Below are 9,844 nucleotides of genomic sequence, written 5' to 3'. Positions count from 1 at the left end.
GTTCACGTGTGTGAGCCGCAGGTCTGTCCTGGACTGGACATAGGCTGTAGCTGCTGGTATTGTTTGTTTAATACTGGCGAATGCAGCTGTCTGAGACACTGAGTCACTTACTGAGCCCCAGGGATGTAAGAACCCCTGGAATTAAGGTAAAAAATCCTCTGGAAATAAGGTCAAACCCCCTTGGAATTAAGGTGCAAGACTCCCTGGAAACAAGGTAAAAAGCCTCCTGGAATTAAGGTGAAAAAACCCCTGGAAATAAGGTAGAAAACTCTTGGAATTAAGGTGCAAAACCTCCTGGAGTTGAGGTTAAAACCTTCTGGAAATAAGGTAAACCATGGAATTAAGGTAAAAAACCTCCTGGAATTAAGGCAAACCCCCCTGGAATTAATTAAACCTCTGGAATTAAGGTTAAAAAAATGGAACTAAGGTCAAAATCCCCCAGAATTAAGGTAAACCCCCCCAGAATTAAGGCACCCCCTTGGAGTGCTTCCCTGGTGTGCCCCAGCCCTGTGCCCACCCGCAGAGCCCCCAGGTCCATGGGGCTTGGTGTCCCAGGCATGGCCCATTCTGTTCCTGGTTCAAACCATGGGTTGCTGTCAGGGTTTGGGATACTCCTCAGCTCTGGGGGCAGGGCTGGAATTTCTTGGGCTGGAGCAGCTGTCAGATCTGGTTCAGTTCAGAACCATGTGGGGATCTAGCACTGCTGCTCCCTCTTCTCATTTCCCTCCTAATCTGACAACAGCTGGATTTGGAGAGCTGGAATACAACACTGGAATCAGCTGGAGGGAAAACATCTGCTAAATATCAGGATGAGTTTAGATCATAAATTGTTGCACATTTAAAAATTAACCATTAGTTCACAGAGTCAGGGAGTTGAAGATCCCTCTCAGACCACTAAGTCCAACCATTCCCTCAGCACTGCCAAAGCCACCACTAACCTTGTCCCTATGTGCCACATCCACATGACTTTAAATCCCTCCAGAGATAGTGACTTTAGCTGGGCAGCTGTGCCAGGGCTGGACAGCCCTTTCCATGGAGAATTTTTCCCTGAAATCCAACCTAAACCTCCCCTGGAACAGCTTAAGGCTGTGTCCTCTTGTCCTATCACTAGTTACCTCCATTTTTGCTGTAATGAGCCTTTAAACTCTGTTTCCGAGCACTGGTGTCACACCCTCATACACCTTGGTTTTATGACCCTTACGGTGTGACCTCTGAACAGCAGCAGCTGTGGTGATGGGTCAGATCTCTGAGCCACTGCAGTGGGTACCGTGTTGCACTGGTAAAGACACAGTGATACTGCTTTGAAATGTAATGCCATAACTCAGAAATTGTGTTTATTCCTAAAATCACAAAATCTCAGACTGGTTTGGGTTGGAAGGACCTTAAAGCTCATCCCATCCCATCCCACACCTCCCACTAGCCCAGGTGGCTCCAGGCCCGTGGTTTCCAGGGGATATGTACAACGGAGAACCAAAATAGTTCTAGAACCAGTAGTTAGAAAACTTGCAGATAGGCCACATGGACCTTTTAGCATTGTGCCAGTTCCTTGGCTTGGTGCACTCCTGGGAGACCAGGAGCTGTTATCCCACACGTTGAAGCTGCTGAAGATAAGGGAGAGATTTTTCTGTCAAAAGTTTCCCTCACTATATAGTGGTGTCTTGTGTTTGTACTTGCTGAAGTGAAAGCAATGGTTTGGCTGCTTTCTGTTGAGGCTTCCAGAGGGAAAGAACTCTGGAGACACAGAGTGGGGTGGGAAATTTTGTTTTCTCTTTTAAATCCAAAACCTTCTTCAAGGAGATAGAAGGAACCAGGAGTGGCAGTGCAGCAGGTTGAGGGTGACAGTCTCATACAGTCCTTAATCCCAGATGGACCCACAGCCACAAGCTGCTGTGTCCTGCAGGGTGTTGTGTTCCCCGGGATCCGTTAGCCAGTAGAGCATGGAGAGGGCTGGGCTGAGTGCCTCCCACCCCAGCTCCAGGCGGGAGGGCTGGGATCAGCCAGCCTGGGCTGGGCAGTGGCTCTTGGCAGGGAGATCAAAGGCAGCAGTGGGAGGAAGAAGGAGTCTGTCCTGAGGGGCAGGAGGCAGTGCCTGGCACTGGGTGTGGGTGGGAGCGAGGGGACAGCGTCAGGGGAACAGCCTGGATGGTTCTGTGCCACTCTGGTGCTGTTGGCTTGTTTGGGCATCACCAGTGGGGACTGAGCCTGGTGCTGACAGGAATTCTTGTCTTGCAAAGGCATCACCAGGCACTGAGGGCACATTTTGACATCCATTTATTTTGCAAAGTTAGTGGTTTGTACCAGGTAGGAGAACTGAAGGAATTTAGGGACATGACTAGTGGTGGCCTTGGCAGTCCTAAGGGAATGGCTGGACTGGATGATGTCAGAGGGATTTTCCAACCTGGATGATTCTATGATTCTGTGACACTCGAATATAATTCTTTAATTGGAATAAACTCCCACTGGACTCCTGCGGGAAAACTGTTGATTCATTTTTATACCTCAATGTCTCCCTGTGATGGTCTTTTAGAAAATACACAGTAATTTGTGTGAGCAGATGTGAAAATCTGTGAGTGCTCTCAACGTTTTCTCAGCAGTGAATAAGGCTCATATGTGAAACAGCTGTAATTAGGGCTGTGGTGAAATGCAGGGAGGCCTGAAGCACTTGAGAGACTGAGCTGCTAACTCACACCACGTTCTGGAATCCTGACTCCTTTTCTTTGTACAGGCTCTAGCAGCAGAGGCTCCACTATGGAGAACACAGAGAGCACAGAGGAGGAGAAACCAACTGTCAGCAATGCTGACACAGACACGGATGCTGCGGCCGAGCCTGCTGCTGAGGAGCAGCACATGGACTTCAGCACCGAGATCATGAGTGTCACCGAGATGGAGCAGTCACCAGACAGCTCCCCTGGCCTCAATGAAGAGAGCACACAGGAGAGTGAAATTCCAGACATTGAGAGTTTACAGACCACAGATATTGAGGCTGGCTTCCCTCCAGATTTTGACAAGTTCTGGAAAGTAGTAGACGACAACCCCCAGGATTTCACAGGATGGGTATATCTACTGCAGTATGTAGAGCAGGAGGTTAGTAACTGCCCTCCCTTTCTCCTCAGCCTTCCAGAAATAAACAGAATCACACAGTATTCAGTGTGGGAAGGGACACATGATGATCATCCAGTCCAACTCTAGGCCTTGCTCAGGACACACCAACAATGCAACCTATGCCTGAGAGCTTGGCCAAACACTCCATGAGCTCTGTCAGGCTTGGGGCTGTGACCACTGCATTGGGGAGTTGTTCCAGTGCCCAGACACCCTCTGGGGGAAGAACCTTGTCCTGATATCCAACCTAAACCTCCATGAAACAGCTTCAGGCCATTCCCTGTGGTCCTGTCACTGGTCACAGAGAGAAGAGGTCAGTGTTTGCCCTCCACAAAGAAAGCCAAAGCAATTCATGGACATCCCAGTGGCAGATGCAGAACTGCATGTCAGGCTGTCATGGATGCTGTGTTAGAACAGTTTTCCTTGCCAGTGTTGTCACTCAGAGAATCCTAGCATGGTTTGGGTGGGCAGGGAACTTAAAGCCCATCTAGTGCCACCAGCTGCCATCGGCAGGCACAGCTCCCACATTCCAGCTTGCTCCATGCCAGTACAGATCCCAACCCAACCCAGCCCTTTTTGCCACAATAACTGTTTGTATAACAACGTGAAGCTGTTTTTGAGGCCAGCACTGATGGCTCCTGTTGTGTGTCTCCCCCAGAACCACTTGCCAGCAGCCAGGAAAGCCTTCGACAGGTTTTTCTCACACTACCCGTACTGCTATGGGTACTGGAAGAAGTACGCGGACCTGGAGAAACGCCACGACAACGTCAAGCAGTCTGACGAGGTACGTAGGGCCTGGCACGGCCACCACCTCCAGTCCCAGAGCCACTGCCAGTCCTTTGGCTGCCGCTGCCTGCCGATGGCCAGGTGTGTAGGGACTGTGTTTGTCACCTCTGTGGCATTTGGAGCTAATATTCTCTCTCTTTGTTGGCAGGTGCGTTAAACCTCTACAGTTTGTCAAGCTTTGCAGTGCAAGCCTCTGTATTACACTGCAGCTTAACAAGTAGGGCAGGGCTTTTCTCTCACTTCCATTTGTTACTCATTTTCAAAGCAATATAGTTGGTTTTGCTGGTCACAATTGCTCCATCTTATTGCATTTTTGGTCAGACGCTGTCAATGATGCTCTAATGGGTCTGTGCCCTATGGTCTGTACCCCAAAGCCTGCCCACACAACCTGGTCAGAATGCAGGGACCGCTGCGCTTTGAAGATCAAGACTCTGCACGTGGAGATCAGAACATTGCCATGTTCTATCCAACCTCCACCCAAATGGTAATGGTAGATTATTTAAACAAAATTCCAGTAATTAGTATTTCTAAGGTTCACCGGATGTAACACAGTGTTGCCTCTCCCAGGACACCACTAAGGGTTTGAAGTACAGTTCATGTTCTCTTCATAGGTGTATCGCCGAGGGCTTCAGGCAATTCCTCTTAGTGTTGATCTCTGGATACATTATATAAACTTCCTAAAGGAGACTTTGGACCCTGCTGATCCTGAGACTAACAGTACCATCAGGGGGTGAGTTGGAAGCAGAGTGAGATCCGCACAGCAGTGTGGTCAGATTCATGTGGGTAAGATAAGGGGCAAAGCAATAACAGCCTGGGGTTACTGTAAGGGCTTTTAAGAGGTGATGAAGCCAAATTCCATAAGGAGTAGACAATATAAGGTGGTACAAGGGACAAAAGTTGTGGCTTGAGAGCTTCAGACTAGATGTTAGGAAATAGTGCAGCACTGGGAATTGTAAGATTTTGTGGGTTTAATTCCTCAGAGGTATTCAGGGTATGGCCAGAATGTGGCTGGCAATGGACCTGGTTGGAGTAAGGGGTTGGACTAAAGTATGTTCAGAAGCCCTAATGATCTTGAGCTGAATGGAGTGCAGGACTGCTGCACAGCCTGTGGGTGTTAAACTGTTACAGCTACGGTCTTGGAGTCTGTACAAAACACAAGTGGTAAAGGTGGTGAATTTTCCTAATATCCTGCAAGAGGCTTTTGCTGCTGCCTTTGTTCTGTTGTGGTAGTGCTGGAGGGGAAAAGTGAGTGTGAGCTTTATGACTCTCCAGAGCCCTTGGTACAGATACCTAGAAAACACTTAGAACAATGTGAGTAATTAATAAAGTGTAGTTTCAAGTAAATGAGAATACTCAGAGTCTTTAACAGGAAGCAGGACTTGGCCTCCTTGTTCCGTCACTGCATCCAGAAAAGACTGTGCACTGGTTTCCTTTTCCAGAGCCTATGAACACGCAGTCCTGGCTGCTGGGACAGATTTCCGTTCTGACAGACTCTGGGAAATGTATATAAACTGGGAAAATGACCAGGGAAACCTAAGGGAAGTTACCTCCATCTATGACCGCATCCTAGGAATCCCCACGCAGCTCTACAGCCATCACTTCCAGAGGTAAAGGGACAACAAAGGGTTAATGCCATGGGTTTCCTAAGCTCATGCTGACTGACTTCTGAGAAGTGGGAATGTTCACTCACACAGGAACTTGGAACAGTTCCTCAGTTTGATGTAGTTATTTGTGGGCTCAGACAGGCTGATTGTTTTAAAGTAGGAATTTGGTTTGAGGTAGATTCAAAGATTCTGCTGTGGAACAAAGGAAGGTCTTGGAGTTGAGGAAGAAGAGAGGATATCTTTGAGAAACCAAAATGGGCAGTTTTGAGCTTTGATTCCTCATGCAATGCCCACATGTGGTGAAACACTAACTTGATTGACTAAAGAGAAATAGTGGTTAAGTTTTAGCTAGTGGAATTCTGCATGAGTAGGGAGAGGTGAGAGGGAACCAGCAACCTCAGTGAAATTCCACACAGTCTTCCCTGTAATTTATGCAGATCCCTTGGGAAATCAGGTATTTCCTCTACAACTGATCCTGTCCTTTGCCATCTGTTTTCCATGGCAAGGGTTCTGTGAGTCCCTCATGCTGCCATTTCTCTCTGGAACACGACACTTTGGAAGTGTGGTGAGTGGTGGCAGTTGCAGTTTGGGTGTGACTTGGCAGCAACTCTCAATGTGTCTCTAGAGTGATAAAGCAAAGCAGAACCCACTGGGACTTACCACTGTGCCCTACTTGGGCACAGTGTTACAACATGAAACATCAACTTTGTGTTGACTGGTTTCTGACTGGTTTTAGGTTTAAAGAACACATCCAGAACAACCTGCCCCGAGACTTCCTGACTACAGAGCAGTTTGTGCAGCTGCGCCGGGAGCTGGCGGCGGCCGCCAACGGCCACGGCGAGGACACCCAGGCTGGGGATGACCTGCCCTGTGGCACTGAGGACATCACTGACCCTGCCAAGGTACTCCCCACAGGATGCTCACTGCTCCTCCTGCCTCCCTCCAGGACTGAGATGTGTGTCTGCAGCCAGTTTGGTCTGCCTGTAGCTGGGCTGTGCCCAGAGAGCTCCTGAACATCACTGCCCTTGGCTGGTGTGGTAGCAGGACAGACCCTTCCAGTGCTTTTGTGGATATTAAAGGAATGGAGTTAGAAATTAAAAAAGTGATGTACAAACTTCAGGAACAGGTGTTAATTACTCCAGATGATCAGACTGCGTTCTGTGGTCTAAACAAGCTCATCAGCAGTGGTCTGGGCAGGTCCAGAGCTGTCACAGGCGTATGAGAGCCTGGAGCCACCCAAAGGAATTGCTAATGAGGAAAACAGACATATTGACATCAAGGTTGACTTGGATCCAAACTCATCTTTAGTCTCAAATCAGATTTAGCATGAGACAGAAAAGCAGTTGGGTTGTGTTGTGCTAAAGGCACTGCAAGGCAGTGTCCTTCCCTTCCCTGGCTGTTCAGGGCAGTCTGGGATGCACATCTGGGATGATTCATGCACATTGCTGTCATGCAGAGCAGTTACAGAGGGGAGAGATGCCACCTTACCTGTGTTACATTGTTACAAATTCTGTTTTAGCTAATCACTGAGATAGAGAACATGAGGCACAGAATCATTGAGATCCATCAGGAGATATTTAACCACAACGAGCACGAAGTCAGTAAGAGGTGGACGTTCGAGGAAGCGGTAAGTGGGGCTGAGGCAGCACCAGCACGAGGTTTGCACATACTGGGAGCCAGGAATTCTCTGGAACAGCTAGGCCTTCACCTAAACTGTTGGGGAGCTTTGAACAGAGATTGACTCTCACTTCTCTGCCGTTTTTCTTGTGAAAAGGCAACTGTCACCCGATGATTTAAAACCCCTAAGCACTATTTGGAGGTGGTGTGTGGTTTACTGAGCTAGTAAGTACTGTGAGTTAGTGCTGCCTCCTGCATCTGGGGTGTTACAAAGTCATAAGGGGATGAAAGTGATTCCAATTGCAAAGGTAAGCCCATCCCACAAGAAGATTCAGATTTGTGTGGTTTGTTATTTTAACATTGCACACTGAAGCCTGAAATGAGCTAACTCCTGTTTCCCAGCAGTTGCCATCACAACACGCACCTCCTATGAATAAGTGATTAATTAATCATTAAAAGTGATTAATTGAACTAACCATTTGATCACTGCAAATACACAACTTTTTCTCTGTCGAATTAAGTACAACTGCTCTGTTAGAATTAATAGATTACAACTGAAAAAACAGCCTGAGGTTTTCTTTCTCAGTCTTCATATTTTCCTTGCTGGCAGATATGGTTCTTGTTTTTAATTTGCTCTCTTTTTAAAGAGTACATTGTATTACACATTTGGACAGATTTTCAGAGACTCCTTAGTGGGTTAGGTGATGGCAGAACTGGCACATGGTTTATTGCACTTCATTGGATGAGACCAAATACCTTATCAGCCCCAGAAGCTCAAAAACACAGGAGGCAGGCAGTGGTCAGTCCCTTCTGGACCAGTTACCTGTGGCAGAAGGGAGCAGAGCAGGCAGAAAGTATCAGTAGACTCTTGGCTTGGGAAGCCTTAAGCTACAAATGTGTGGAACTTGGGAGAAGGCTAAAACTGTGGGCACAGGGCAGGAAAGGGGTGAGACACTGTGTGTCCTCTTGCCCCTGGCCACAAGCAGTGCTTTTGCTGCCCAGAGAGTATCTGCACTGTGGCACCAACATGCTGGATCTGTGAGGAGTTGGAATGTGTCTTTCTGTGGGACAGAGGTAAGAGGGTGGGCACAGGTGTCACCCAAGGGATGGGGACAGCTTACACCTGTTCTATGTAGCAGGACCAATGTGCCTGAGAGTTTAATAACATGACAAAAGAGTGTTGGGCTCCTTAGCAGAGGTTAGTGAGGAGCATGAAGGTGGCCTTGAAGAACTGGATATTTCTCCTTAATCATTGTAAGTTCTTCCTGCATTTGTATGGGTTTGGAGAGGGAATTGCAGTACAGGGCAGACATAGTCAGGTAAAATGGTAGATGAAGGAGAGCAAAAGCAAAGGATCTCTGTCAGGATGCCAGACAAAGCAATTTCAATTCAAACAGAGCAGTGTTTAAATTTCCTGTTCTGGGCTGTGTCCCACCAGCCCCTCTTGAGCCATCCATAACAACATGATACTGCTCAATTTGTGCTCTTGGCATAACCAGCTTGATGGGAATATGTAATAGGAAGTTCAGTTCAATGCTCTGTCTTTCCTTGCAATGATTCCCAACCCAGCTTTGAGTTTAATTTGTGGGCTCACAGCACTTTACTTGTCTGGATGGACATGGTCAATACTCAGTGTTGTTTTTAATGTCACTGCTACAGGTTTACAAGGGATCACCTGCACTGAGTTCCTTGTCAGGGTCTGTAAACACTTGCACTCAAAAAACTTTCCAGAAAACCAAGTTATAGCCTGGAATGTCACTGGTAGTATATCCCTTGGTCCATACTGGGGTAGCCCCAGCAGCCTATGAGTAGCTAATGAGGTGTCACTGCAGCCCTGCTGACTGACATGGTGTGAATTGAGTGCTGTGTGGCTGTTGATTGTGTTAATCACTTGGTGGTGTGTGTTAGTCACCAGTTGTCCTGTGACTCTTGCAGATCAAGAGGCCTTACTTTCATGTAAAACCTCTGGAGAAAATTCAGCTGAAAAACTGGAAAGAGTACTTAGAGTTTGAGATAGAGAATGGCACTCACGAGCGAGTCGTGGTCCTCTTTGAGAGATGTGTCATTTCATGTGCCCTCTATGAGGACTTCTGGATTAAGGTAAGGGAAGCAGTTGGCAGCTCTCTCCTGACTGCACACCTTGACCTGGTGACTAACCTTTGTACCTTGTGGAACGTTGTTCATCTATAACTATATCTGTTGCATTAGGAGATGGTCTGCTTGCAACCAGATTTGACTGCTGCATATGCCAACTGCGTTGCCTCTCTACGTCCTTCCTTACAGAAACTAGTCTAGTGGTTCCATAAAGGTGCTGAATGGGTTTAAACAAAAGAATTTTATCGTTCTGGCATGCTTTGAAAGGCAAATACAAGCTTTAAATGTGCCTGTCTCTGCTCTGTTTCCAACCCTAGTATGCCAAATACATGGAGAACCACAGCATCGAGGGTGTGAGGCATGTCTACAGCAGGGCCTGCACCATCCACCTGCCCAAGAAGCCCATGGTGCACATGCTGTGGGCAGCCTTCGAGGAGCAGCAGGGTAAGGGCAGCCTCACTGGGAGGGACTCTGGGCATGGGTACTGTTGGATCTTGTCTCTGACAGCATCTCCACTGGTGTTTCAGGCAACATTGAGGAGGCCAGGAGGATCCTGAAGACGTTTGAGGAGTGCATCCTCGGGCTGGCCATGATCCGCCTGCGCAGAGTGAGCCTGGAGCGCAGGCACGGCAACATGGAGGAGG

The 9,844-nt window shown here is 47.9% G+C and overlaps 1 protein-coding gene across 1 annotated transcript in view; it reads left to right on the top strand.

The window, feature by feature from the left end:
* Window positions 1-2,748: 2,748 nt before the first annotated feature.
* The window catches only part of PRPF39 (pre-mRNA processing factor 39), an 11,639-nt gene continuing 4,543 nt past the window's right edge, over window positions 2,749-9,844 (top strand). Inside the window, exons 1-9 of the mRNA XM_009076819.1 lie at window positions 2,749-3,084; window positions 3,758-3,883; window positions 4,497-4,615; window positions 5,325-5,492; window positions 6,226-6,391; window positions 7,009-7,116; window positions 9,042-9,206; window positions 9,518-9,644; window positions 9,728-9,844. The exon at window positions 9,728-9,844 is cut by the window's right edge and continues 149 nt beyond it. Of these exons, the coding sequence (XP_009075067.1) occupies window positions 2,749-3,084; window positions 3,758-3,883; window positions 4,497-4,615; window positions 5,325-5,492; window positions 6,226-6,391; window positions 7,009-7,116; window positions 9,042-9,206; window positions 9,518-9,644; window positions 9,728-9,844 (1,432 nt within the window). The remainder of the gene's footprint in view (window positions 3,085-3,757; window positions 3,884-4,496; window positions 4,616-5,324; window positions 5,493-6,225; window positions 6,392-7,008; window positions 7,117-9,041; window positions 9,207-9,517; window positions 9,645-9,727) is intronic.

Source organism: Acanthisitta chloris, unplaced genomic scaffold (genome assembly GCF_000695815.1).
Source record: "Acanthisitta chloris isolate BGI_N310 unplaced genomic scaffold, ASM69581v1 scaffold42466, whole genome shotgun sequence".
Taxonomy (NCBI): Eukaryota; Metazoa; Chordata; class Aves; order Passeriformes; family Acanthisittidae; genus Acanthisitta; species Acanthisitta chloris.
Note: the sequence above shows the minus strand (reverse complement) of the source record. Positions and strands in the feature narration are given on the sequence as shown.